This window comes from Brettanomyces nanus, chromosome 4, assembly GCF_011074865.1.
Source record: "Brettanomyces nanus chromosome 4, complete sequence".
NCBI lineage: Eukaryota > Fungi > Ascomycota > Pichiomycetes > Pichiales > Pichiaceae > Brettanomyces > Brettanomyces nanus.
In genome coordinates this window covers 2966320-2993864 of record NC_052377.1, presented here as the reverse complement: position 1 = coordinate 2993864, position 27545 = coordinate 2966320, and the positions used below count along the sequence as shown (strand labels likewise).

Below are 27545 nucleotides of genomic sequence, written 5' to 3'. Positions count from 1 at the left end.
CCTTCTACTTACTCATTTTAGTTTAAATGGCTGTTCCGTTTCCTGATATTGATCCTTATGAAGAGCTTGGAGTGTCCGCCAAAGATTCTCCACCTACAGTGAGAAAGGCGTACTTTAAGTTGTGTCTTAAATACCATCCTGACAAGCTTGGAAAGGTTACAGAAAAGAGTAAGGGCGAGTATAAGACGCGATTCGAGCGGATTCAATTCAGTTATGCGATTCTTGGCAACATCAAGCGTAGAAAGAGATACGATGATACGGGTAGTTTAGACGACGATGACTTTTTGGCCGAGGATTTTAACTGGAAAGATCTATTTCACCGATATAATAGTATTGAGGTGACGGAAGAAATGATTGAAGAGGATCGAAACAAGTATCAAGACTCGAAAGAGGAGTATGAAGATATAAAAGAGTCGATGACATATTACCAAGGAGATTTTTTGAAGTTGTTTGAAGTGATACCTCATTTGGAGTTTACGCAACAAGAGGAGGAACGGATGTTTGACATGGTGAAGAGAATGTTGAAGAAGAAAGAGATTGAAAGGTACCAAAATTGGGGAAACTACATCGAGAACCGTACTAAAGAGGTGAAGAGAATGCTTAGAAATGTTAATAAGGAGTCTCTCGAGGCAGACAAAATGCTACAAGAAATCCAGAAGAAGGCCAAGCAGAAAGCCAAGTTGAAAGAAGACTCTGCAAACATCTCGTTGCAAGCCCTTATTGAGGCTAAGCATTCAAAGAATAATGATCCGTTTGAAGCATTATTGGCCAAGTATTCCGGTGCCAATAAAGGCAAAGGTAAGAAGAGGAAGAAGACGAAAGATGAGTACGAGATTGATGATGACGAGTTTGAAAGAATACAACAAGAGATGATTGGCAAGAAGAAGAAAGTATAGGTTTATGTAATTATGCAAGAAGCATTCATAGCATTTATGTAATTATGCAGCATCCATCGAATATATGTTTGCGCAAATGTACGTAAGCGCCCTCTTTTCAATGTTTATAGGGTCTGATCTTCCTTTTTTGTGTGATACGAGTACTTTTCGTTTGAGTTCATCGTAGGTGCCTTGAGTAGGACAAAGGAACTTTTCACTGATATGTCCTTCGATTACCCGTTACAACAGGTAGATGTTTCTGAGGTGTTTGCCAGAGATGATGCTGGGGCGATGGCTGAGAAATTTGCTGATGGTTCTGTTTCTCCATCTGTTAAGAGAAGTGAGTGTAAGCAAGTTTTGTCTGAAGATACGGTGGTGGCTACTCCAGGACGCAAGAGGCCCAGTTCCGCGCGCAAAGCAGATGACTCAGATCAAAGGGACGTGGTTATGAAAGACGTGGATGATGCAGACACCGATAAAACAGTACTGGATACTGAGGAGGAGGCCGAGGGATTATCACCGCCGGCAAAGAAACGGCTGCTGGCCCCGTCTATCTCTACGCATGGTGTGGGATCCGAATCCGGGGGATCTTTACTTCCCCTTCCTTCACCCAGTGCATCGCCCACGCAATCTGACAGTGTTCAAGATGTGTTTGGTTCGAAAGATATTACTCTTCGTACTGCAGATGTATCAGAGGGCAGCCTCAACGATTCTCAGAAAGTGCAGCAGATCTACAAGCTTATTCAGAATCTATCTCCAGGTTCTTTGCAGGCCAAATATGCTCTGTGGATGCTTCTTCAGCGTACTGATAGAGCAACACTATCCTCTCTACAAAAAACTATTCGTCAGGCCCTTCGAAAGGACATTGTTCAGTCTTTGCCTTCAGAAATAGCGTATAAGATCTTTGCCCAATTTGACTTTCGTACCCTTCTTCGGACCTCCGAGGTGTGCCGTGGTTGGGTAACGCTTTCACAAGATGGTTCGGCCGATTTCTGGAAAAACATGCTATTCAGGGATAATTTGGTAAAGTCTGAAGTAGAATATGAAGCGGAAAAGTCATGGATTCACAAGCTGAGACCGATGCTAACACCAGGAAGTTTGGCCAAGTTGCTCTACAAGCGTCGTATGATGATTGGACGAAGATGGAAAAACACTGCATTTCAGCCTCGGCGAATTACACTACCAGGCCAGGGCCTGAATGTGATTACTTGTCTTCAGTTTGATGAGGACAAGATCGCCGCTGGTTCTGACGACAGTAGCATTACCATATATGATACGCAAACAGGAAAGCTCAGAACGGTACTTTCTGGTCATAATGGGGGAGTTTGGGCAATGAAATATTATAAAAACACTCTGGCTTCGGGATCCACCGACAGAACAGTGAGAATATGGAACATTAAACGGGGCAAATGTACGCATATCTTTAGAGGCCACATCTCTACGGTGAGGTGCTTGGATATTATAGAACCAAGGCAGATTGGTACCGACGATCTGGGAAGACCGATCGTGTATCCCAAGGATCCTCTTCTAATAACTGGCTCACGTGACGCCACGCTGTTTGTATGGAAGCTTCCTTTGGCTGGAGAGGACGATCCTGTTTCGGATGAACCCATTGATCTTGACGAACACTCCAACAAATATTTGATTCGCGTTCTTAAGGGCCATACTGGATCTGTGAGAGCCGTGACAGGCTATGCAAACATCCTTATTAGCGGTAGTTACGACACAAGTGCACGGGTATGGGACTTGCGTACGGGTGAGTGCAAATTTGTTCTCTCGGGTCATGCAGACCGAATCTACAGCTGCGTATACGATGTGGATCGGAATCAATGCTACACAGGATCGGTGGATAATACGGTGCGCATCTGGGATCTATCTACAGGGAAGTGTAAATCCATATTGGAGGGTCATCAGATGCTTGTGGGTTTAATTACCTCATCTAAGCATTCTTTAGTTTCAGCTGCGGCCGATTGGACGGTCCGTATATGGGACCCAGATACAGGGCAGCCCAGAAGTGTTCTTAGGGGACATAATTCGGCCATCACTTGCGTTCAGAACGATGATTACGTCATTATCTCAGGCTCTCAGGGAATGCTTAAGCTATGGAATGCTCAAACCGGTGAGTTTATTAGAGATTTGCTAAATGATGTGGATGGTGCTGTGTGGCAGGCCAAGTTCGACTACAGGAGATGCATCGCCGCAGTGCAAAAGGATCGGAGAACCTGCATAGAGATTTTAGATTTCTGTCCTCCTGGGACGGATTACTGGGCAATGGGTCAGTAGTTTCATTGCTCATACTTTTTCCCCTGCTTATTCAATGCCAGGGTCAAACTGGGCTGGGCGCTGCCAGTTCTGCTGTCAATGCAATTTTATTCCTGTTTTGTAAAATCGATTGCCTCACTGCTGCACAATAATAAATTATGCAGGAAGATATTTATCCGCTATTGTTTTTTGCGGCTTGGCAAAATAGAAAAACAAATCTCAATAAAATAAAGTATGGAGTTTTCAGAAATCGGTTGCCGCACGTCAGTCTTCTTAGCTCCATATGCGAGGTTGTGTTGAAACGTCAATCTCTAAAACTAATTATATGCCAATGAGGGTCTATAAACTTTTACTTAGAATGTACCTTCTTAGATAGCTACCAGAGCTTCGGAAAAGTAGTGTCTCTTTAGTCTTAATACCATCTGCCTTGTGCACCCTTACACCATGTACAAAATCTCGCACGTGGCTCAATTTGATCAAATGTGGCCACCGATATGCATATCGGTTTCATGTGATGCATAACCAATGTAATCGATGGATTGTCCAGCCTTGTATCAGGATTGCTTTTGTTTGTGTGTTTTATTCAATTATTTGCTTCAGTACTTCAAGTTCTTGTGTTCCCTCCAATTCCCTTTCGCAAATGGGTCTGCCTTTTTTTCTCCCTATTCCCACAATCTTGAAGCATGAAGGTTTCCCGTCGCACAATTCGGCTGATGGTCCCATTTATAGCGGCAGTTGGCATCGTATGGTTTATGATTTTTAATTGGGACCTAATTGACGATATTATTGCCGGAGATATCATAGAGACAGAATCTAAAGCTCCTTTGAGTGCTCTTGAGAAGCTCATGAAAAAGCTTAGGCTTAGACCCTTTCCAGATGACTCGCCTACTTCCTACTCGCCTGTCTCCAGATATGTGACTCGTGCTAGATATAAGCACTTAAACCCGATGGTAGGATACGCCGGTGGCAAAGCGAAGAAGGACGATATATTCAAGGAAAGATCTGGTAACGTATGTGAATCAATTATGCATAGGTCTACAGGGCCGGTAGATGCTACAGCTCCTCAGGATTTTGATGATCCCCGGGCTAAAGAAGATTTGGACGAGTATCTCAAGAGCTCAGGGTATATCGAATTCGGAAACACAACAGAGATGAAGCGTTGGCATAGATTTTCCAATTCGGCCGTATGGCTACCTAGAGATAATTGTTATTTGATGGTAACGCGTTACATCTACGAGTTGCATGGTCGCAGTAGACCTCAGTTTTCGTTGTGTCGTATGCAACTATATGACTCAGCATGGAAAGAATTGTTTGATAAAAGGATTCGATACATTGATGTAAAGAAGGAAGAGGTCACTCAAATAGTTGACAAGTATTTTGGTAGTGGTGAACAGGATGAGTCGTTGCTAGATAAAATCTCTTTGAAGTTTCCCACATTTTTAGACGTGGACATGAAACAAGTCGAAAATGGAGCTTATAAGCTGGCGGGTCCAGAGGATCCTAGAATTGGACTGAGATCTAATAAAGTCGTTGGTGATGAACCATTGGTGATTTTCAACATGCTTAACGATGACAATAAAAGGGCCATGTTTGCTGCATTCCCGTTAAGGAAGCCTGATAAAGATGACGGCAAGGCACAAATGACGGAATTGAAGTACATTGACCCGAATGGAAAGCAGAAAGGTTTAGAGAAGAATTGGACACCGTTTTTTGAGGTCGATGACTCGGTATTCGACCACGATTCATTTGGAAAGATGCATTTTGTCTACGATTTTAATGATATGACGATATTATCGTGTGATTTGAATAGTGGAAAATGTGAAAAGGTGTCCGAAGGTCTTGGTTATGACGAGAAAAAGCTTAAGGATATTAAGCCTGAAATAAGGAAGAAAATCTACCTTAGAGGAGGTACCAATTTGATTCCATTTCCTAAGGAGTTTATGGACAATGTCTTTAGTAAAGAAGTAAGTTCGGATATACAGTTGTGGTTTGGTTTTGCAAAGACTCACGCAGAATCGTGTGGTTGTGGATCCACGACGTATAGACCTAATTTATGTGTTATGTCGAAGATCAAGGAGGTATATAAATACGAACTTCTGGGAAGTAGTACCGAATTCGGTATGGATGTGCTAAGCTGGAATACTGACTCGCCCAAATGTGAAGTGCAAGGTCCCAACGTTCTAGCTGCAAACAGTATTGCTTTCTGGGATGTCAAAAAAGCAAAGTCTGGCTTTGAGGATTACATGGCTGTCACCATAAGTGAGGGGGATAGGGTAACTAGGAGAATCATTTTGAAAAATTTGGCCAACTACATTGCCAGCCTTTACAAGAACGAGAAAGATGTCGTGCAAGACACATCTCTCCCACTTGCCAGGGCCCGGCTGGCTACTGACTGCACTTTATCGTCATCTTTTGAGCACTGCAAGTTGTATGGGCATGCGCATGCTCGTCTCGCCCGCATGTAGTTGTTTGTATGTTGGACAGTAACGGTAATAACTCTTTATATATTTATAAATGAGAAAGCACCGCCTTAGAATATTTTCATGCGTATTTTTTTTTATTCGTTTGTAGAGGTTTGTAATATAGGCACTACTTCTCTCCTTAAAGAATCATGTCAAAAGGAAAGAATGGGTCTCGAAAAGTAGGGCCATTACAAAGAGGAATGGACAGTAAAGTATACAGTCTTATTTTACAATTATTAGACGAGAGGACGGAGCAGATGAGGAAGAAGGGGGAGTGTAATGGGCCTTTCAGTGTAGCATTAGCAAGGAATTTGACTGGACTGGAGATCTTTGGATATGCTAAAACACATGAGCAATCGTTCAGTCGAATAAAAGAAGATAATCTTCGTCGATCGGTGGACAGAATGTTGAAGACTATTATGGATGATGAGGAAGAAGAGATGAAAAATATGGGAGTTGATCCTATTAGTTTAGCAGAGCAAGAAGAGGATGATAATGGAGAGAAGCTAATGGAGGTAAAAGATACGAATCAGGCAAACAAAAGCATTACTGACATGTGGAAGGGTACAGATACTGAGAACGTGTCCACTGATGGAGAGAGGGATACGGAGGCTGAGGGTGCTGGTGCCACTAGTCTTGAAGGTAGTATCTTAGATAAGAAGCGTGCCAGAAAGAAAGTATCATTGAGCTCGGGACGATCGAAAAGATTCAAAGCCGCCAAGGACAGATCTCCTCCAGATCTGAAGTTGAGCTCACTCGGAGGTCTTGACAACGTGGTATCAGAGCTTATGGAGACTGTTGGCATGCCTATATTACACCCGGAGATCTATGTGGCCACAGGCATCCAACCTCCACGGGGAGTGCTTCTTCATGGACCTCCTGGTTGTGGTAAAACTACGATAGCAAATGCTTTAGCCGGAGAACTTCAAGTTCCGTTCATCAGTCTAAGTGCCCCGTCCGTTGTTAGCGGTATGTCAGGGGAGAGTGAGAAGAAAGTGAGAGAGATATTTGAGGAGGCTAAGCGATTGGCCCCTTGTTTGGTTTTCTTTGATGAGATTGACGCCATTACTCCTAAAAGAGACGGTGGTGCGCAGAGAGAGATGGAGAAGAGAATAGTTGCCCAACTACTCACATGTATGGACAATCTATCACTTGAAAATACAGGTGGTAAGCCTGTCATAGTGATTGGTGCCACCAACAGACCGGATTCTTTGGATTCGGCACTTAGAAGAGCTGGCAGATTTGATAGAGAGATCTGTATTAATGTTCCTGATGAGGTAGGCAGATACAAGATTTTGGAGAGTATGACGAGAAAGTTGAAGAGCAGCGGTGATTTAGGGCTCGATGATATTGCCAAGATGACCCCTGGGTTTGTTGGGGCCGACCTAAAATCTTTGGTGACAGCTGCTGGTATTGCCGCCATTAAAAGAATTTTTGGAGCTCTGGCTGAGCAGAAGAAGCTAAATGACGCGATAGAAGGGGATATGGAAGTTGATATAGAAGAACGTGAGAATTTTGAAGTGATAGAATTTGGAAATGCTGGAACTACTGGTGGCACCGTAATTCAGAATTTCTTGATCAATCATCCAGATACTCTTACGCCGGAGCAACTTGAACCTCTAAGCATTAGCAAGGCCGATTTTGTCAGTGCATTACCGACGATTCAGCCTACCGCCAAAAGAGAAGGCTTTGCCACAATTCCAGATGTTACATGGGACCATGTGGGTGCATTGGCAGAGGTTCGTGTTGAATTACATATGGCTATTGTTCAGCCTATCAAACGTCCAGATATATACCTTAAGGTTGGTATTACTGCGCCAGGAGGTGTGTTGATGTGGGGTCCGCCTGGTTGTGGTAAGACCTTGTTAGCAAAAGCTGTTGCTAATGAGTCCAAGGCCAATTTCATCTCTGTCAAAGGACCAGAGTTGCTTAATAAGTTTGTGGGTGAGTCGGAAAGGGCTGTGAGGAAAGTTTTTGCACGGGCTCGTGCTTCTGTTCCGTGTATTATCTTCTTTGATGAGTTGGATGCACTAGTTCCGAGAAGAGATGCTGCTCTAAGTGAAGCCAGTAGTAGAGTGGTGAATACATTACTAACGGAATTGGATGGATTAAATGACCGAAGGGGTATATTTGTAATTGGCGCTACAAATAGGCCGGATATGATAGATCCAGCCATGCTCCGACCAGGAAGATTGGATAAGACCCTGTATGTGAAACTCCCAACTGCCCCAGAAAGATTGGAGATCTTGAGAACACTGGTCAGATCAAATCATACGCCTATTGACGATACCGTTGATTTGGCTACGATTGCTTACGATGAGAGATGCGGGAACTTTTCGGGAGCAGATTTATCTTCGTTGGTGAAGGAGGCAAGTGTAATATCTTTGAAGCGTATTTTTTTCAAAGGGATTGATGAGGGTAATGAAACAGTTTCCGTTGATCCTGGTGATGACGACATCGTAGTTACAACGAAGGACTTTGAATCAGCACTGACGTCAATTAAGCCTTCCGTTAGTGATCGGGATCGGATAAGGTATGACCATCTTAATAAGCGGTGGAGTAAAGCCTCGATGAAGAAAGAAGAGCAGTGAGATTTATAGAAATGTACAATAATAGCCAACAAGTGGTGATATATTTAGCGGTTAAACAAGCTACTTGACGATATTCTGTAATTTTTGTCTAAATTTTCTGATAATCCAGCTATGAAAAGCAAGATAATCGATACTGAGTTCGGTTAGTATATTACGGGGTAAAAAGCTTGGTTCGGAGTCTGGCTTACATTATTATGGCCATCAGTAGGCTGTTGATGAAGTATATAAGTAGAAGGAGAGAAAAGAGAAGCTTAACGGCAGCTAATTTTTTAGAAAAACTGGAGTCTTGTATTTCTAAAGACATGAATGGTGAACCTTAAAAGTGAAGGATTTAGACGCCGATACCTGAGTTCCTCGTCCGTTTTAGGCAATACGCAGAAATTATAGGAGTGATAGCCGAAACACTGAGAGAAGAAGGGAAGCTTTGAGAAATGGAATTTAAAAATAAGTACAATACAATTCCTGGAATGCAGTTGATTCATCAGAAGGTTCATTAGAGTATAAATAAAATAATAGTAGGAACAATAGTTGGTTGCATCATAGTTTACGCGTAACGCGGGGTGAAAAGACGCGTACAAAGACAGAAATGAGGCGCGTAAAAAAAAAAATGAAAGTAACCAGGGGCAGAAGGGAGAGTAGCAGAATAGACATATACAACAAAACTGTACAATAGAGCATGGCTTTCATTGAACCATCCATGATTGTCAGAGAACGAGAAAGATTACAGTCGGCATCTATAGATGTCCGCGAAGCGCTTACAGGGAAAGTGGATACGATTTCAGACACCAATTCTGCTTCCTCGTCACAATCGGTATCATCACAGGCGACAGTTACCACGGCCCCTTCGACCCAAGAAAAGGGTGATGTGAGTATGGCAGCGACTATAGTGAATTTGGCGACTATAAATGAGCGCAGAGAGGATAATAATAGTATCGAGCAGGTTGATTCGGAAGTTAGCAGACTGATTGAAGAACTAGGGCAATTGGAACAAGAGGCACGAACCAATTTACGAGACATAGACAACAGAGATATGATAATGGTTATCAAAAAGGTGAAGCAGCTGCTTCTCAGGCTGAACCTTTCAAAGAATTTGGTGAAGTACGAATTGAAGAGCACTAAGGAGGAGAGTAGGATTGAAAGACAGCTTTTCTTGAAGAGTATAACGAACTTTGAGCGAAATCTGGAGCTTCTGAAGAACGAGAACCAGATTATAAATGTCAGGAACTTGAAACTAATACGGTACTGTCGAAAATTGAAGAGTGAAAAGCTAAAGACGCTAAAGAGTGAGAATTCCAGGTTGAGAGCTCGCCTCCGACAGTTGGAGAACGGAACCACAGATAATATAATCTCGAAAGATGGTGCCATAAGTGCCTCACGGCAAAGTAGTAACGTGAGTATGTTGGATACGCTAGGAAGGTTGGCGTCACATGTATTACAGGATGGAGATTTCATAAGGACTACATCGGATAGAGATACTGCTAGAGAAACTGTCACTCGTCCATCCAAGAAAGACTCATCGTAATTAGTTAGTGTTGAATGTATTATTTTATTGACTTCCTATAGTTTGTAGTGGTCTTTCTGTCTGTCTGTCTGTCTGTCTGGTCTGGTCTGACTTGGTACCAGTTTTTAGGCTTCGCGACTCGTCGTGTCCTCGAATTTTTTATGGAGTCTTGACCACTAATTCATCCTTCAGTTGTCTTCTTTCCCATCAAATGTCCTCATTATTAGAGAAATCTTTGGACGATATCATTGGATCATCAAATAAGGTATGTAGCTAAACACTTTTTCCATCTTGTTTTTCTTTACTAATACATTTTAGGGATCCAAACAGTCAAGAGTCAACAAGCCTGGCAGAAAAGGAAGGCAAGGCAAACGTCATGGCAGAAGAGCTAGAATCTCAGGCCCACTTCATTTGGATAAGGAATCGGAGGATTTGGCTAAAGGTGAACCTTACTTGAGAGTCACTAACCTCCACCCGGACTTGACAGAGAAGGACTTGAAACAGCTTTTCAGTACTGTTGGTACTGTGAAGTTCGTCAAGCTTGAGTTAAATACCAACGGCCAGTCTACAGGTATTGCCTTTGTTGGATTTGAACGTTCTCGTGATTGTTCCTACGCTATAGAAGAGTTTGATGGACGTAGAGCAGCAGGACAGATTATCAGCGTGGAAAATGCTGTTCCTTTGGCTGAAAGAATATTTGCTATTCCACAGAAGTCCAAGAAGAATAAGAGGGGAAGGGAGAATAGTGATAAGAGGTCTCGTCAGAAGAAGACTGCCGAGGAGTTGGACGATGAGTTAACTAGGTATATGAACGGAGAGGGAGCTCCAACTGACAATGACCCTCCTGCAGATGCTCCGGATGCCTCTGTGGATGCCTCTGTGGATGCTTCCGCAGATGCTCCTCTTGCTGCTTCCCCCGCTACTGCTGAACCATTTCCTGTTGCAAATAATGGAGAAATGAACGTTGATTAATCTCTCTATACTATATATCAACCAATAACTACGTTGTACATCCTTGCACCGTATATTTTCAAGCTTTACCTATTGGCCGACTCCTCGCCCCAAACTCAAAAAAAAGCGTACTCTATCTAAGCTACTTTTTATACTAGCTTCCACCAATTGCCATCATCATGTCTACTATCGAAAAGCCAACCACGAAAACAACTACAGCATCTTCCGATATAATCAACTCCAAATGGGACGTGGTTATATCCAATGGTATAGTTAAGGCAGGTCTTGGCTTTGGTGCAGGTGTTCTAGTCTCTGTCTTATTCTTCAAGAGAAGGGCTTTTCCTGTTTGGTTGGGAACTGGTTTTGGTTTAGGTAGAGCTTATTCCGAGGGAGATTCTGTTTTCAGGGATGCTGGCGTGAGGGAGGTTAGGGCATAAAATAGACCCCTGTCATAAAGGCTGCCACTGACCCACCCATTCTGTACCCTTATTTAAGTTAATCATTATTTAACTAGTTAACCGACGAGTCGATTGGTCTGAGAACCATTTTGCCGTTAATCCTTTTCCTCCAGGCCGATATCTTGCTATGATACTGTATCCTCCTGTAGCTATTTAAATGCTTCGCATTTTCCCTCAAAGTTCACTGATTCCTCTAACTCTTTGTATAATCAATTTATTTTCGCAAGCAGAATGCAACGCTGATTGACACTTGACCACGTATATCGATCTACTCCTTCATAGAGGCATCAGTACACCACCTATGTTTCTGATCCGGTTCAATGGGACCTGGCACCAGCAGGCTCCATTCCATTTGAAACTTTCCTATACATTTCTCATCCTTTCTCAAAGGTTCAACTCTAATCCGGTGCCTTGTTGAGGACTGGCATTGAGAGGTTCGAACATGCAGCATCGATTAGGACAAATGGGGTAAGTGCGCCGGGAGAAGTCCAGTTTCGACTTTTTTTGCCTGACTCGGTCTGACTTCACCCCGTCTTTTTGTGACTTGATGCAGTTCAAGTCATTTCATGCACCCTTTCTGCACAGATTCAGTAATAGATACCGTTTTTCTTCCTGTCAACTTATTTTCCTATTATTCGATCTCATGCCATCGAATATATTCTTATCAGTAAGGTTTGTGGGGATCTAGATGAGTTTGTTGAACACCATAGCTTCAATAGTTAAACTTCTTCTCTCTCTCGATCCTTCATTTGCAACCCATCTGCCAATTGGCCAATGAAAAATCTTCCCTGGCAGAAATTTTTCATGACTAATTTGTTTTCGGAGGATATACTTCCAAACTGAACTATCTCCCAGTTAGGACATTTAAAAAATTTTCGGGCCAATGATGACGTTGTTTGCCGAGGTAGTACGTTCCTAGAATTTGGCAAGCTTGCAATACCTTGCAAAACCTTGCAAATACTATATGTGATAGTGTTACCTGATGGTTGATCCGCTGACGTTACTGACCGTTTACTCGATCGTTTACTTAGCAGTTCTTTCCACTTCTCGTTAACTGTTCTAACACCTATGTCAACTCTTCTTACTCTTCCGTCCTTCCTATATTGTCCATTCTAGTCCCATGTTGGGTTTAGTTTCCCGCTAAAAGAATATTCAAATGCCTATCTACTGTGGCGAAAGAAAAATCATCTGTGAAAAAAAAGAAACTCGTCATGCATATTACTCACTATCCCTAATGTATATAAAGGAGCGGAATCGGCTTAGAAGTATCCCTACCATCGGTTATGGATTTAAGCACAATTAGATTAGATTTGCCTTGAATTAAAAATGGTTTACGAAACTTTCAACGAGTTTAGAAGTGATACTTTCACTGTTCCAAGTAAAGAGATGTTGGAGTCCGCTACACAGTGTTCTGTTGGTGATTCCGTGTATAAGGAGGATGCAGATACGTTGGAGTTGGAAGAATATGTTTCTCATCTCGCGGGAAAAAAAGCTGGACTTTTTTGTTGCTCTGGTACTATGTCCAATCAGATTGCCTTGAGAACTCATTTGTTCCAACCTCCTCATCGTATCCTTTGTGATTACAGGTCGCATGTTTTCTCTCATGAAGCTGGTGGTTTGGCTACTCTTTCTCAGGCTATGGTGACTCCAGTGATTCCTTCTAATGGTTTGTACCTTACTTTGGATGATATTGTTGAGAACTTTATTCCTGATGATGGTGACATTCACATGGCTCCAACCAAGGTGATCTCTTTGGAGAACACTTTGAGTGGAATTATTTTCCCTGTTGAAGAACTTGAGAGGATTTCTCATTGGTGCCATAAAAATGGTATTAAGCTTCATTGTGATGGTGCTCGTCTTTGGAATGCTGCTGCAGAAACTGGGGTTTCCCTTGGTGACTATTGCAAGTTTTTTGACTCGGTTTCTTTATGCTTGTCTAAATCATTGGGTGCTCCTATTGGTTCTGTCTTGGTTGGTAGCCGGCAGTTTATTGAGAAGGCTAACCATTTCAAAAAACAGAATGGTGGTGGTCTCAGACAGTGTGGTATGTTGTCTAGAATGGGTTTAATTGCTGTTAAAGAGAATTACTCCAAATTGGCCGAGACCCATAAATGGGCTAAAGACTTTGGCCATTGGTGTGGACAGAATGGCATCGCTTTGGAAGTGCCAGTTATGACCAATTTCGTATTTTTGGACCCTAAGAAGGTCAAGTTAAACCCTACTGTGTTTCATGATTGTTCGAAGAAGTTTAATGTGAAAGCCATGGGCGATCGTATTGCTTTCCATTTTCAGAACACGCCTGAGGCAATTGAAAATTTGAAGAAGGCCTTACTTGAAGCTTATAAGGATTCTTTGGTGAATCCATACACATACAAGGGAGTTCCAAGACTGTACAGAGCCAGCTCGAGCAGTTCTGAATCAACTATGGTGGCCGACCACGAGAAACTATCAACGAAGGTGCTTTAAATGGTGGCAACGGTGAACTTTACTAATGGGGACTAATTTAATATGTAAATAGACATAGATGATGTTTTTGGTCTGTTTGGTCTTCTCCGTAGTCATACCACCTCTCCGTAGTGCTTCTACCTCTGCGTAGTGCTTCTACCTCTGCGTAGTGCTTCTACCTCCGTCTCTGTGCTCTTCGCGCTTAGACCAATAATTTCGCACCAATTCGGAAAAGTATCTGCTTTTCTGGTTCATTTTCTACTTCTTCTTTGCTTTACCATATTTCCCTTACAATTTTTGTATGATCATATCTCTTTTTCTGGCATTCATCGGTCTTTTGTGGCTGGTACATCGTGTTTCGGTGCTCCTATCGGTTAAGGTCGACAAGGCTGTCAAGGTCCTCAATGTATCCGTCCCTAGCGTCCCCCTAATATCTGTGGATAAAGTTACTTATCACAGTATTGTGCTGCATTGGGACTGCGAGGGATCCAATGGATCCAATGGATCGGGTAGTCCTGGAGCTGTCAATGTCGACTCTGAAAATCCAAGGGATAATCCCTTGCAGAGCTTGTCTTCTGCGGGTTTGGATGGGCCTCCTCTACTATCTCAGGCATCTCCTGCCTCGATAAGCCATTTCGTTCTCTATATAAACGGTCTGGAAGCCTCTGTTGTCGATGGAGCGAAGCAGAGCTGTACATTGGAAGGTCTCAATCCCAATACCAATTACGAGATAGATCTGGTGGCTTTCAATATGGCCAATTTCAGATCTCGAAGTTCACCTATATTCGTCAAAACTGCCTCCTCTGCCGCATCTGGTAGTGAATCTAATACAGTTGGTGAATCTGGGACTTCTCTGGATCATCCAGATGTTTTGCTTCGAGCTTTGGTACCGAATGGGTCAAGGGCAAGTCAATTAATGGTGCATGAAGCCTTCAGATCAAGATCAAGAAGCTCTGCCATCGATGGGTCCTCGAACTTAACTTTTGAGCCGTTTGAGCCCATAAGAACTGCGCCTAACCTTATAACAGACATCAATGAATTGAAGTTTTTGCTAGAAAGTGGATTGGATGAAGTCCGAAGTTTGATGAAGTCATACAGAGAGGCAGAGCAAGAGTTCAAGGATGAAGAAGCAAATTTGGTTTTGGCTCGTAATGAAGCAAGACAAAGAAGACGTATCGAAGATTCCAATAGAGCAAATATCCGCCAAGAAATCAAGTATCTTGAAGAACAGCGAATGAAAACCGAGAATAGGCTGTCTGCAGACCGAACGAAGCTGGCTCTTAGGCTAAAGAAGATGGAGCAAAAGCAGAATCAAATTGCGTCGTGGCGGATCATGACCAATGAAATGCAGCATAAAAGAAGTTTGCAGGGTGATAAGCTGCCGAAGCTGCAGGAGGAGAGAGTACATGAAATTCAGGATCTTAATAAGGATGTTTTCTCTTTACAAGCAGAAGTACATGGCTTAGATTCCGAAATAAAATCCGATTTGACCCAGAAAAAACCGCTGGATCTTCAGAAGCAGGAAATCGTGTTGATGCTTTCACTTATTGAGCAAGAGACAGACCTTCAGACCGGGCTTGTTAAACCTGCAGCTGAAGAAGAGCTTCAAAAGTTGTTTAAATTGAAGCCAGAATGGCAAAAGGAGCTCACAGATGAAGTTTGTAGTATAGACAAGAGATCTGAAGCAGAATGGAGAGGTCTCCAGAAGAAAGAGTTTCAGAAAATAGAGAAATTGAAAAGGCAGATGGATGAACTTAATGAACTCAACAGTCTTAGTGTCGCTGTAAGCGGTAATGCTTTCAGTAGTATGAGCAATACTGTTCCTTCACCTTCATATTCGGCTTCTCAGAATTGGTCTGAGTCTTCCTCTGATATGAATCATCTCTTACCGCAAAATCTTATTGATGCGGACGATATATCCCAGGTTCAGGTCCCACAGGTTTTATCGAGGTCTCTAGATGCTTCGCAGGCACCTTCTGCTCCTTCATCCGCCACAGGCTCTGCTGCTTCACCTGGTGGTGGTATAGGTATCCTTTCTGGAGGTGTTTACAGTGATATCAATTCTCCTATGGATTACCCGATTACGTCTCTTGGTGTTCTTGCCAGCAATGCATCTAATTTTGCCAATGGGAACATTGTTGGTTCGCCACAATCCTTACGCGCCACGCCTCTTCAACCTACTGACAGCGTAATCTCAAGTTCGTTCTTGGATATGAATTCACAGACATCGCCGTTTGCTACTTCGTCCATTGCTGCCAATGCTGGCACACCAATGGAAATTGCCTTATCGTCATCCCTGCCTGGTTCTCAAGAGCTGGATGATGCTACCAAAAATTTAAGTTATAATCGCCGTTCTGTCTTTGATGGATTTTCTACTATTGGGTCGAATGTTAGCAATCGGAGTATTGGTAATTCACCCTCACATAAAGAGGGGGTACCTGTTCAGTTTTCGAACCTGTTTAGCACACTATCTCAAGAATCAGCTGCCGTTGTTGCTGCCGCTGTAAGTGCTGACGGTGCGAGCGTCGCGAATACTACTGACTACGGTAAGAGCTCGCTGGAACTGATATCACGCGCCCGTAGCACTAGTTTTGGCTCGAGCATTTGGAGCAATAACAACACCAATGCTGCAGCTGGCGGTAAGAGTATGTGGGGTAACTCTCTTGGTGTGCTGGGTACACCTATAGCAATTGTTGGTAGTAACGAGGAGATGCCACAACAGAAAAGTTCTGGGTCACACAGATTACTGCATGGTGTTGCTAGATTGAAAACGTGGGGTACTTCAAGTACATCGTCATCCTCGGATACTGTGGAAGAAAATAACTTTGAGCAGCGGGAAGGAGAGGAAGATGGAGAAGGAAACTCGCACCAGAGTTCACCCTCATTCTTCAGGAGCAAGATCTTCAAATTCGGCACAAGCCCAACGAAAACTGCCACGAAGTCTAGCGATAAGTCCAATATTGCCATAACACTTTTGCCAGAAGAGCCCACCGAATTACATGGGATTGACAACAAATCGAATAGTGGATCGTCTTCAGGGCATTTGGGAAGTGGCTTCGGCTCGAGATCGTCAAGATTTTTCAAATTGGGTTCCAGGAAAGCTTCGTTACATCCACAAAGTGGAGGAACCGTGGAGAATAGCAATGCAACTGGACAATCTGGAAATGAAGGGATGGAAAATGCATCGTCTGGATCTAATGGAAGTATGTTTTCTAGGAAGCTAAACTTTGGATTCAAGAGAGATAAAGATAAGGTGGACAGAATAGAAGAGGAGTAAGTATTAGTAAAGGGCTATCCTATATAGAGTAAAATAGATATAGTGCACAGATAGTATCAAGAATACATATAGATATAGTCGGATCAGTCGCTCCAATCGACCTCGATATTTCTAGAGAGCTTCATAGGGTCTGAGTTTTTCAAGATTCTCAATCGTTCATCCTCCCATTCATCCTCCTTACTCTCGAATCCTGCCCTCCAAATCTTCTTATAGTCTTTCATCAGTTCTTTTTGTTTCTTCATCCTCATTTCCTCCTGTGCCATCCATTCCATATGCTTTAAATCATCTGTTGATGGCTCGTAGATGTGCCATATGACATAATGTGGAAGACCGTACACAGACAGGCCCATACGCCGACACATCTTTCCAAAACCTTCCGTTTCAGCATGCTTCTCAAACGAAAATGCCGGGAAATGAGCACCGAACCGAAAGACACTGGCCTTGCAAAGAATTGACACTCCTCCAATACCATCAAGATCCATTTCCGTCTCTGGATCACCGTAAGGGTCTCTTAGATAGGCCAAATGGGGTCTCCAAGTAGCATACTCCACATAACCTTCCACTATAACAGCATCCTCGTCCAAAGTGTTGGCCAATTGTAAACCACCATCGCTTTCTCGCCAGGAGTTCAAGTCATAAGGCTGCTGGCCCCCCAACCAGTCAGGAAGGGGTCTCCAAACATTGGGGACAATGACATCCTTATTGTGATGCATAAGATCTTCCAAAATGGTTTGAGGAGCCGTCTCCACGTCAACATCACGCCAGTAGACCCAGGAATGGTAGGTTTTCAACGCCACGGAAGTTAGCCAGTTCCTCGACTTGGCCATAAGCTTTCTTCTAGGACCTTGTGCTGCAAATCCATGACGATCACTGAAACCTTGGCCAATAACCTGTCCAAAATCTTTCTCAAAAATTTCAATCTGGCCAAAGTGCATCTGAGGATCATCGTCACTCTGTATTTCTCTAAGCATCGTCACTAAAAGTCCCATAGTATCATCTTTAGAGTCACTGACAAGAAATGCCAAGTCAATTAAATGATGAGGATAGGTCATATTTCTCATGTGGCCGAAAAACATAGGCATATGCTCAGCAGCGTCACGGAGAGGCACGCAAAAGATTATTCGTTCATTATTAAACCATCCCTCTGTAGAGCCGTCGTAGGTCCTTAAATCATAATAATATGTATTTTGAGCAGTCGTAGAATCAAAGCTGGGCACGTATAAGTCGGTCCGCAGCGACGCTATTATCACATACGATATGATGGCTAGTGATGCCAATAATCCAAAGAATTTTGAAGCAAGCCCAGTGGTCCGACTTAGTATTGACGGAGACGCTTCGCTTAAGGGAGGTCCCACTTTTTCCGACATAGTGCAACAGTTATTAAGATAGCCCAGGGAATGCAAAAGAATCTAAAGTTAAAAAGCCTAAGATGGAAATTACAATGAAAAGGTAAAATCGAAATAATTCAGAGAGGAGGTGCTGAGGTGAATTGAATCTGGAAATTCATATTTCATTATATTGGGATTTGGTGCAGGGATGTGTGGTACGTTATAGTTGAATCATGTTGCAATGTTCGTGTCATGGATGAGTCCTTACTCCGTTCTCTATCGTAGGAACGTTCTGGTTAATGTATATTGCTGTTTCTGATACCTATAGTATTTATGATCTATAGTATTTAAGACCTCCAGTATGTAGTCTCTTTTTTTATTATATGAGTGAATTTGTGTTCCTTAGGCAATTTCTATTCTGAAATGTAATCAAGTTGACCCCAAGCATAGGTCGGTTCAGCGAAAAGTCTTGACAGAGAGCTACAGTACATTTGTTAAGAATACTCGATAAACCATTCTCATGGTGCAACAGGCATTAGGGGTGTCCATAATGCATATGTACCACCTGCGTCATCGTTTGCTTGCATTAAATGCACGACGCACAAACTACGAGACAAAATGTTCTCGAGACGGAAATTCAGATGAAACAGGGAAATTACGTTAAGCAGCTTTCTCTGGCTACAAAAATCTATTATATCATTCTCGTATCTAAAGGCACACTTCTAGATGACTTTCTAATTGGGGGTGGTACCTTCTTTAGTTTCTCTTTTGGTCTTTCTTTCGTATTCACACTGTGGGGAAGTCCTCTCCTTGGTCCACGGGGTCTGCTTTTGTTGATGTGCCGTAGTTTTCTCCCTTCCTTGTCCAATTCCGAGTTATCCAACGAACTTGACCGTATATTTGTTTTCAGTCTCGCTTGCTGATTCATGAAAGGTAGGGTAGTCGATCCATGTGTCATTCCTGGTAGAGGTATTGCTGTCATTTTATGAAGAGGAATTATTGAGGTAGGTGTGCAAATTTCATGTACCTGTTGATGCTGGGGAAGAGCCGCACGAGCTTTGTGAAGAATTTGAGGCCTCCCCGAAGCTATATAGTACTTCACTTGGGTTTGTGGGTCCACTCTGGGTTTAGGACCCACTTTGGGTTTAAGGCCCACTTTGGGTTTAAGGCCCAATTTGGGTTTAAGGCCCAATTTGGGTTTAGGACCTACTCTGGGTTTGACTGGTTTCTGTGGTTTCGCGGTCTTAGTCGATGGCCTGATTGACGTAGCAGTCCTTAATCTTCTCGATGTCATTTTACCCATAACGTCCTCGTACCTTATCGGTTTCGGTTCATGTGGATTATGTTTAATCAGATCATATTTAGTTCCAATATCGATTGAATCGATTAGTCTAGTAAGCTGATTTTCTTCCATTCCTTCGGAAGCAGTTAAAGTATGCACCTCCTCCTGTCTGGCTCTGGGCCTCAAAAGATATATCACGTCATTTCTTCTCAATTCGTCTGATCTGTTAGATTCTCCTCCTGACATAACGCTGCTGAGTGATGACTTTTTCTTTGGAACTATTGGTGGAATTTTCTTGTTCTTCGAGGATTTGTCGTACTGATTATTTCCATCAGTTTTCGGCGAGCCTATAGTCTGATCGGTCTTCTTGTGTCGAGCATGACTTAGTCTCTGAAAATCGCTGAGAAATTTGCCTACATCTGCGTCTGAGGATAGGCTGGTCATCTCTATACGATTAGCTGGGAAAGGAAGTAATGTGGTGATGTTTGTCCACAAAATACTTATCTGCGATCTCCAAGCTCATTTGCCACGACTGAAATGTGGCGCCGCAGTCATTTTAAAAAGAGGATTCTTATAAGTTAGAACTCTACTCCCTCTAGCTATATAAACAAGAGTAAGAACCCCGTAGGATGTTCTTGAAGCTCTGGTTTTCATTTAAACTCAAATCCATAGCAAATAATTTCTTTGTTTCGAGTAAAAACATCATTCAAATAAATTTCAGGTTTCAAAGAAGCAAAAGACATTTTGGAGAATACGAGTCCAACAATTTTTTTTTTTGTTACGCAACATTAAATTCCGTGATTTAGATACAATCTTCTTGATTAATGTTTTTGCAATCTAGCTATAAAGCCAGTTAGGTCAGAATAAATGACATACCACTAACCTCATTTTGTAGCTGCAAACGTGAGCAATCTAAAATTAAGAAAAATCGGGTCAATGGTCTAGTGGTATGATTCCTGCTTTGGGAGCAGGAGGCCCTGGGTTCAATTCCCAGTTGACCCCTTCTTTTTTTTCTTCTCATTAGTTTAAACATTTGTAGATAAGCGGACTGACATCTTTATTTTAGCACATCAACTTGATGGGCTTATCTATCGACAGCTCAGTACCTGTCCTTGTCCACTAATCTACGCTTTCTCCATCTTATGATCCGGGCAGTTCAAGTGGTGAAAAATCCCAACGCGAAAAAAGAAGGAGAAGCGGAAAAACTTAGGGAGACTTTCACTAGTTAATTTACTTCTTCACAATCATCGTATGCTTGATTTAGACCATATAATAGAAGATGTACGCAACTGCAAACTTATTCCCGAATATCAGATCGAGGAACTTTGTCGTCTGGCTCAGGAATTACTCCTCCAAGAGTCGAATATACAGCTTATTGACACTCCCGTCACTATATGTGGAGATATTCACGGCCAGTTGCATGACTTGATTACTCTCTTCAAAATAGCCAAGGAACCACCACAGACAAAATACCTTTTTTTGGGAGACTTTGTGGATCGAGGCTTCTATTCATTGGAGACTTTCCTCCTGCTACTGTGCTACAAGTTACGATATTCGGACCGAGTATACTTGATAAGAGGGAATCATGAGTCGCGTCAGATCACGTCGGTGTACGGATTTTACGACGAGTGCATGAGGAAGTACGGGTCGGCCAACGTTTGGAGATACTGTTGCGAGGTATTTGATTACTTAGCTTTAGGAGCATGCATAGTAAGCCCCTTGGGTGGAGAGGACGCAGTGTTTTGCGTCCATGGAGGACTCTCTCCAGCAGTGGCGTCGATCGACGCAATTAGACTTATAGACAGAAAGCAAGAGGTCCCCCACGAAGGTTCGATGTGTGATCTACTCTGGTCAGATCCGGAAGAGAATATCCCTGCATGGGCCGTTTCACCCAGAGGTGCGGGCTATTTGTTTGGGTACACGGAGACGGAGAAGTTTTTGTACAAGAATCGAATAAGCTTGATAGCACGTGCACACCAGTTAGTGATGGAGGGTTACAAAGAGCTGTTTGATGGCGGATTGGTAACAGTCTGGTCGGCTCCTAACTACTGCTATCGATGCGGCAATGTGGCTGCCGTTCTTTCTTTGGATGACCAGCTGAATAGAACCTATACTACCTTCGATTCGGTCATTCAAGGAGGCACAGAAGTCCCCTCCAAGAAGCCTGTCGCGGACTATTTTTTGTAAGTAGAGCGACGATCCACCGGGCTGTCGCGCATAGATGCCTGCCAATATAGATTTCTCATTGTATTCTTTGCTATAATGTACCAATAACCTGTCTCTTCTCTTTACCCTCGTCGCACCGCCATGACTGATCGGCAGAATACATCAACACAGGATGTTCTCACCACCATAATATATAATGCTGTGGTGTGCGGTAGTATGGTGGTAGCGTTTTTCTTTATGCGTCTTCGATTCAGGCGTATCTATGAGCCCAAGTCTCACTTTGAAATTGTCCCTGCCAATCAGAGGCCTCCAAAGTTGCCTCGAACTCCCTGGGGATGGCTAGAAACAGTACTCAGACGATCCCCGGAGGCCACAATTCGAGAAGCGGGAATTGATGGCTATCTCTTTATCAGATATTTACTAGTATTCTCGTGTCTCTTCCTTGGTGGAATATTAATGTGGATTGTCCTTTTACCGGTCAATGCCACCAACGGCAAGGGCGAAAACGGCTTGAACCAGTTGGGTATTTCCAACGTGGGTCCGAGAAATAGATATTACGCTCATGCTTTACTGTCGTGGGTCTATTACGGCTTCACTATGTTTGTCATCTATAGGGAGTTGATTTTTTATACTAACCTTAGAAGTGCTGCCCTTGTGTCTCCAGCCTATGCGGGCAAGTTGAGTGCTCGTACGGTAATTTTTCAAACAGTTTCTGACTATTTTCTCGACGAAAGGCAGATCCCAAAGCTATTCGATGGCGTGAAGAGGGTCTGGATAGCTCGCGCTCAGAGGAAGTTGGAGACCAAGGTCGTCGAGCGTGACAACTTGTGTAACACCTTAGAGGAGGCCTTATGTAAGCTACTTTCCAAGGCAGTCAAGGCCAAAAAACGTGCGGACAAGAAAGGAGAGAGCATAGAACAAGCGGACGATATCCAGTCCTATATTCCTCAGCATAAAAGACCGACCATGCGTCTCTCACCCATCTTTGGTCATAAGGTTGACATTATAGATTACTGTCATGAGAAGATTCCTAAACTCAATGAGGAAATCGAACAGATGCAGGCTAATTACAGGACCGCGCGACCTCTTAACTCCGTGGCAGTTGAGTTTACCAATCAGTTCCATGCTCAGGCAGCCTTTCAACAACGTGCAGACGATAGGTCCTTACGGTTTATGCCTAGACAGATAGGTGCAGAGCCTGGCGATGTTTTCTGGCCTAACATGCGGATGTTCTGGTGGGAAAGATTGATGAGGGGCCTTTTTGCAGACGTGGCCATTGCCGTATTAGTAATATTCTGGGCCATTCCATCCTCATTTGTGGGTGTTATCTCCAACCTCACCTATTTGACCAATAAAGTTGACTGGCTTAGCTTTATTAATAAAATGCCTAAGGCTCTTGTTGGTATACTCACTGCTTTTTTACCTACCGTGATGATGTCAGTTTTTATGTTGACACTACCCGGGTTGATTCGAGGACTAGCCAAAATTTCTGGTGCAGTGACTACTCAGTCAATAGAATCCTACACCCAACAATCATACTTTGCTTTTCAAGTCATTCAAGTGTTTCTTATCACTACAGTGGCTTCCTCAGTCACATCTGTCATCACTCAAATCATGGAAAATCCTACTTCGGTTATGGAATTGCTCTCTGGAAACCTTCCACAATGCTCCAATTTTTTTATCTCCTATGTTCTTTTCCAGGGATTCTCTATCGCAGGTGGTTCGCTTCTCCAGGTGGCTTCCTTGATACTTTTTTATCTACTTGGCAAGCTCTTCGACAATACACCCAGAAAAAAGTATGTTCGTTTTAACAATTTGGGGGCCTACCAATGGGGAACAACATTCCCCATATATACCAATCTTGCCGTCATTACGCTTGCATATTCCATCATTTCTCCTATTATTCTTCTCTTTGCGGGTGCCTCCTTTCTGGTTCTTTATGTTTGTTACCAGAATAACGCTAATTATGTTAGTGGTAAGGCTGCGGACGGCTTAGGCAGGTACTATGCTAGGGCGCTTTTTCAGACTCTGGTAGGAGTCTATCTTGGAGAAATCTGCTTGATGGGAATCTTTGCAGTCTCCAAGGCTTGGGGACCTATCATTTTGGAGTTGATCTGGATTCTCATCACTATATTCTACCACGTGAGCATGAACGAGGCCTTTGATGACTTACTTACTGTGATTCCAAACACTGTTATGCGTCCAATGGATGGTAAATCAACCACAATGTCATGGTTTGGGGAGAAGGGGACTGAGAGGAAGTCTGATTCTTTATTTTCGGACTCCAATTCGTTGTCCCACTCTGAGACAGAGATTCCCTTACTTATTGATGGTGAGATCGACTACAAAGGAAGCAATATGAAACAGAACATGCTTCTTCGTTTCTTTCAACCCGCTAAATATCTTTCCTACTCCAGGGTGAAAGAATATATTCCTGCTACATTTAGAGACATGCCGAATGAATCCGAAGAATGGATCAGGCATGCTTATGATTACAAAGTAGTGTCTGTTAAATGCCCCAAGATCTGGATTCCTGAAGATCCCATGGGTCTTTCTAAAGTGGAGATCGAGAGATTTAAAGGAATCATCGATGTTGTTGACAAAAATGCCATGTTTAACGATAAGGGGAAAGCCATCTGGACTGGACCTCCACCAGGTAATGTAGAGCTCGACGAATTCTCCAAATCCCAAGATAATTCGAGTCTGTGAAGAGGAACGTTATGTATTATTAGTTATTATTATGAATTTTTAGCTTTGAGAGTCGGGTATCTCATCAGCACCGAGTTGTGTAGATCTCAATAATGCTGGCGGTAGCATTTGACTCAACCTGGGTGAGCCGTCAACAGCTGGAAGCTGCGTTGACGTCTTGAGAGGATGATCAAGGCCCAAATCGGCTTCGGAATCGACCAAAGAAAACGTATCAGGTTCGACCTGAAACCATCCGTCTACAAATGGCTTCTGCTCCGAACGGTTAGCATTGTTGGACATACAGAGAAAATGAGGACTCACTTTCATATTTTTCAGCTCCAATAGCCTTATGTAGTCGTTGATCGAAACTGACTTATCGAGCCCGGATGTAATGGAGGTAGCATCGGATGGATCACCAACCAACCAATCATTGTAAAGAATTATCCGGTTGGCATAGAAGTCGGACAAATAGTTAGGTAAGGGAAGAATTGGCACCAAGATCCTCTGAATGAAAAATTTAGGAGCACATGAACCGTCTGAAGTTTCATCGTCATCACTGCCAGCACTGTCGTCATCACTAACAAGCTCATCCTGCTTGATGCGCTGGTTGAATACTTCAAGTTTACCCGTAGTTATATATAAAGTGCCAAACCTCTTTGCCATGGCTGTCATCATCATTAAAACATCAGCCATCGCTTGGTCCAACTTCTTAATCGGATTGATTAATAAATTTCCTAACGCATCTCGTTTGCGCCCTCTAATTGCATGACGTTTGATATCCATGCGACAAGCCTGATACAATCCTTGAAACTCATCAATGACTACCAGACTGTACTCAGTATGATCCATATTCTGCAGCAAAATCATCAGCTCTGCCAAACTCTGAACACCAATCACTTGAACGCGCCGCTTATAGTCCTCACTATATGCAGATTGCCGAGTCAACTTGAACCACGGAATACTATTGGCAGCTTGAATTATTAGAATCTTCAGGTCTTTTTGTAATTCGAGGCATTCCAAAACCAAATGGAAGATCAACTCCCATTTACCAACACTTCCTGGAACACAATTTATATCATATAGCAGCGAGGGTTGAAATCCTTTGCCACCAAGTAAGGCCGAATCGAGTTTAGTTACTCCAGACGAATAACTAATAATGTTATTGCGTCCATCAAGCAAGGACAGCAACGACTGCGATATTGGTGAAGAGTCCATTCGCTGAGACCAAAATAAAGGTTGGACGAAGGTTGAACGACGGTTGGAACCAGCAGCTGAAAAATCTCACCCTTCATTAACGTGCTCAGTCGGGTGCCGTGCGCTGCGCGTCGCGTTCTACACGGGGCAGAGTAATTGACTCCAGCCTACTTTTCCAGCACATATCTACAAAAATTGAAACAATCCGAACAAATAAATACCTATTGAATGTCTATAATGATACAATAAAAAAAGCAAATCAACCAGTTGACAACATAACCCGAGATTATATACACCTAATCCTCCCTTCCACTAAAAAAAAAACCAAAAACATTTACAAATTAGGAGTAGTTACCTTAGGAACCTTCACATGATAACACTGCATAGCCCTATGTAAAGCAGGAACTAGACTCCGCCAATCGAGAATTCTAACATCCTTGTTGAAAATTCTTGGTTTCCTTGTTTTATAACCCATAATCCTTTGAGCCAATTCCACCTTACAATCATTTTCCGATTTCCGTCCTGAGTGGTTAGTTGTGTTGTTCCATTTCTTGCGATTAATAGAGTCTTTCCACCAAAGCTGCGCTAAATTAGATCTAATCCGACCCCTTTCTCTTCTCCTCTCCTTTGCACTTTGATTAACAGTATTATGAACTAATAGTTCGACAATCTTAATCACCTCAACACTGGTAATATAGTATCTGAAGCCAGATCCATTGATTCCTTCGTCTCCATCTGCACATTCACATCGAACACATGACACCTCCAGGAGATCATTTCTATTATTCTCTGGAGGATCAGATCTTGAATTTTCAGCGCTAGTGTCAACGATGCTAAAGTCTGCAAACACTATGTTTTTTGTCTGTATTCTTTGTATTCTAACAATTCTTCTCATTTCTTCAGATTCTTTACTACTCCAAGAAGGTTCGCAAATGCAATCATAGCTAGCACCAGAAACATCTAGTTCACAAGTAACAAATTTATAGAGATCGTCATGAGGAATTTCTTCAGGTGGTTTGGTACCACATTTTCCCACGTTGAAGCCCCTAACCAAAGAATAGGGAGATATGTATTTGACTTGCACGGAATTAGGGAGCTCTTCTGGACCAGGATCAGAATTAGAACGTTTGAGGGATTCCAGGTCAACTAAAGTCTGAAGCGAACTTTGAATAGAGTCAGGAGTGGAATCACGAATAAAGGTTTCAAAGGGGTATTGGATGGGGTCCTGGAAGGACTTCTGAGGTGGGCCGTGAATGTAGTCCTGAGTAGGATACTGAGAAGAAGTTGAAACAGAGAGAGTGGTAGGCGAAATAGTACTCTCTGGAGTGTGAGTGCTGGCACTCTTGCTATAGATACTGGATGCCAACTCGGAAAGCTTAGGAGAAGGAGAACAGGCTTCAGCAGGAGGAAACATGTCATGATTATTTGGCCGAGTCATCAAGTAGTTCGAACTAAAACTGGAGATTGGAAAATAATTTTTGTCATTCACTCCAGTAAAAGCAGTTGGAAAGTCTAGAAAAGGACTTAACTCCAGAAGAGCTTCGAGTCTATCATCTTGAAGAGATCCGTCCGTAGAGGTAACATCTATGTAGTCGCTAAAAGGGAAAGACAGGTCGTCGGAATTTAATCCAAGATCCGGTCCCGAACTTGAAAAGTCGGTGCTATACTGCATGACTTCAAAACCTAGAAAATATATTACTTTTTGAGTCTTCGTATATATTAAAATGATAAAATAGAAGGGAAAGCTGATATATAAAGGCAGCTCATATAAATAAAAGAGTCCATAAAAAGAAACGACCACAACGTTCAAAAAAAATGGATAATTGATAGAATTATTCGAATGCAGTGCTAAGCTTCCCCTTTTGTAAAAAGGATCGGGCAAAGGCACATAATTTACAATAGGCCCACGGGATGTGTACGCTCGAACACGTTGGGTGAAAGGCTGGAGTGGGCATTGAGCGGTGCGACCGCTGTGACGTCCGCATACATGGCTAGCTCCCCGAGTACCCTTGCTACCGTTTCCTAAGAACCAGGTCTATATGCACAAGAAGTTCATTGCGATCTT

At 42.8% G+C, this 27545-nt stretch overlaps 15 protein-coding genes and 1 non-coding gene across 16 annotated transcripts; 12 read left to right on the top strand and 4 right to left on the bottom strand.

Annotated features, from left to right (window-relative positions):
* Positions 1-26: 26 nt before the first annotated feature.
* FOA43_004671 (uncharacterized protein) lies at positions 27-896 on the top strand (the record flags this gene model as incomplete). The annotated part of the gene is made up of 1 exon (XM_038924900.1): positions 27-896. One exon carries the CDS (start codon positions 27-29, stop codon positions 894-896), a length of 870 nt encoding a protein of 289 aa, XP_038780828.1.
* Positions 897-972: 76 nt separating this feature from the next.
* FOA43_004670 (uncharacterized protein) lies at positions 973-3158 on the top strand (the record flags this gene model as incomplete). Its single annotated transcript, XM_038924899.1, has 2 exons — positions 973-978; positions 1038-3158. The coding sequence occupies 2 exons, from the start codon at positions 973-975 to the stop codon at positions 3156-3158; spliced, it is 2127 nt and encodes a 708-aa protein (XP_038780827.1).
* Positions 3159-3820: 662 nt separating this feature from the next.
* On the top strand, positions 3821-5602 carry FOA43_004669 (uncharacterized protein; the record flags this gene model as incomplete). The annotated part of the gene is made up of 1 exon (XM_038924898.1): positions 3821-5602. One exon carries the CDS (start codon positions 3821-3823, stop codon positions 5600-5602), a length of 1782 nt encoding a protein of 593 aa, XP_038780826.1.
* Positions 5603-5680: 78 nt separating this feature from the next.
* RIX7 (Ribosome biogenesis ATPase rix7) lies at positions 5681-8190 on the top strand (the record flags this gene model as incomplete). The annotated part of the gene is made up of 2 exons (XM_038924897.1): positions 5681-5684; positions 5813-8190. 2 exons carry the CDS (start codon positions 5681-5683, stop codon positions 8188-8190), a joined length of 2382 nt encoding a protein of 793 aa, XP_038780825.1.
* Positions 8191-8797: 607 nt separating this feature from the next.
* FOA43_004667 (uncharacterized protein) lies at positions 8798-9712 on the top strand (the record flags this gene model as incomplete). Its single annotated transcript, XM_038924896.1, has 2 exons — positions 8798-8803; positions 8864-9712. 2 exons carry the CDS (start codon positions 8798-8800, stop codon positions 9710-9712), a joined length of 855 nt encoding a protein of 284 aa, XP_038780824.1.
* A 140-nt stretch (positions 9713-9852) lies between these two features.
* On the top strand, positions 9853-10663 carry FOA43_004666 (uncharacterized protein; the record flags this gene model as incomplete). Its single annotated transcript, XM_038924895.1, has 2 exons — positions 9853-9857; positions 10027-10663. 2 exons carry the CDS (start codon positions 9853-9855, stop codon positions 10661-10663), a joined length of 642 nt encoding a protein of 213 aa, XP_038780823.1.
* Positions 10664-10821: 158 nt separating this feature from the next.
* Positions 10822-11079, top strand: MIC10 (Mitochondrial inner membrane organizing system component; the record flags this gene model as incomplete). The annotated part of the gene is made up of 1 exon (XM_038924894.1): positions 10822-11079. One exon carries the CDS (start codon positions 10822-10824, stop codon positions 11077-11079), a length of 258 nt encoding a protein of 85 aa, XP_038780822.1.
* A 1347-nt stretch (positions 11080-12426) lies between these two features.
* FOA43_004664 (uncharacterized protein) lies at positions 12427-13566 on the top strand (the record flags this gene model as incomplete). Its single annotated transcript, XM_038924893.1, has 1 exon — positions 12427-13566. One exon carries the CDS (start codon positions 12427-12429, stop codon positions 13564-13566), a length of 1140 nt encoding a protein of 379 aa, XP_038780821.1.
* Positions 13567-13846: 280 nt separating this feature from the next.
* Positions 13847-16822, top strand: FOA43_004663 (uncharacterized protein; the record flags this gene model as incomplete). The annotated part of the gene is made up of 1 exon (XM_038924892.1): positions 13847-16822. The coding sequence occupies one exon, from the start codon at positions 13847-13849 to the stop codon at positions 16820-16822; it is 2976 nt and encodes a 991-aa protein (XP_038780820.1).
* Positions 16823-16905: 83 nt separating this feature from the next.
* On the bottom strand, positions 16906-18189 carry ANP1 (Mannan polymerase II complex anp1 subunit; the record flags this gene model as incomplete). Its single annotated transcript, XM_038924891.1, has 1 exon — positions 16906-18189. The coding sequence occupies one exon, from the start codon at positions 18187-18189 to the stop codon at positions 16906-16908; it is 1284 nt and encodes a 427-aa protein (XP_038780819.1).
* A 652-nt stretch (positions 18190-18841) lies between these two features.
* FOA43_004661 (uncharacterized protein) lies at positions 18842-19876 on the bottom strand (the record flags this gene model as incomplete). Its single annotated transcript, XM_038924890.1, has 1 exon — positions 18842-19876. The coding sequence occupies one exon, from the start codon at positions 19874-19876 to the stop codon at positions 18842-18844; it is 1035 nt and encodes a 344-aa protein (XP_038780818.1).
* A 486-nt stretch (positions 19877-20362) lies between these two features.
* Positions 20363-20434, top strand: FOA43_004660. Its single transcript has one exon. It is a non-coding gene; the product is annotated as a tRNA-Pro (tRNA).
* Positions 20435-20683: 249 nt separating this feature from the next.
* PPH3 (phosphoprotein phosphatase PP4 catalytic subunit) lies at positions 20684-21619 on the top strand (the record flags this gene model as incomplete). The annotated part of the gene is made up of 1 exon (XM_038924889.1): positions 20684-21619. One exon carries the CDS (start codon positions 20684-20686, stop codon positions 21617-21619), a length of 936 nt encoding a protein of 311 aa, XP_038780817.1.
* Positions 21620-21739: 120 nt separating this feature from the next.
* On the top strand, positions 21740-24307 carry FOA43_004658 (uncharacterized protein; the record flags this gene model as incomplete). The annotated part of the gene is made up of 1 exon (XM_038924888.1): positions 21740-24307. One exon carries the CDS (start codon positions 21740-21742, stop codon positions 24305-24307), a length of 2568 nt encoding a protein of 855 aa, XP_038780816.1.
* Positions 24308-24346: 39 nt separating this feature from the next.
* On the bottom strand, positions 24347-25501 carry FOA43_004657 (uncharacterized protein; the record flags this gene model as incomplete). Its single annotated transcript, XM_038924887.1, has 1 exon — positions 24347-25501. One exon carries the CDS (start codon positions 25499-25501, stop codon positions 24347-24349), a length of 1155 nt encoding a protein of 384 aa, XP_038780815.1.
* Positions 25502-25814: 313 nt separating this feature from the next.
* FOA43_004656 (uncharacterized protein) lies at positions 25815-27152 on the bottom strand (the record flags this gene model as incomplete). The annotated part of the gene is made up of 2 exons (XM_038924886.1): positions 25815-27126; positions 27148-27152. The coding sequence occupies 2 exons, from the start codon at positions 27150-27152 to the stop codon at positions 25815-25817; spliced, it is 1317 nt and encodes a 438-aa protein (XP_038780814.1).
* Between the last annotated feature and the right edge of the window lie 393 nt (positions 27153-27545).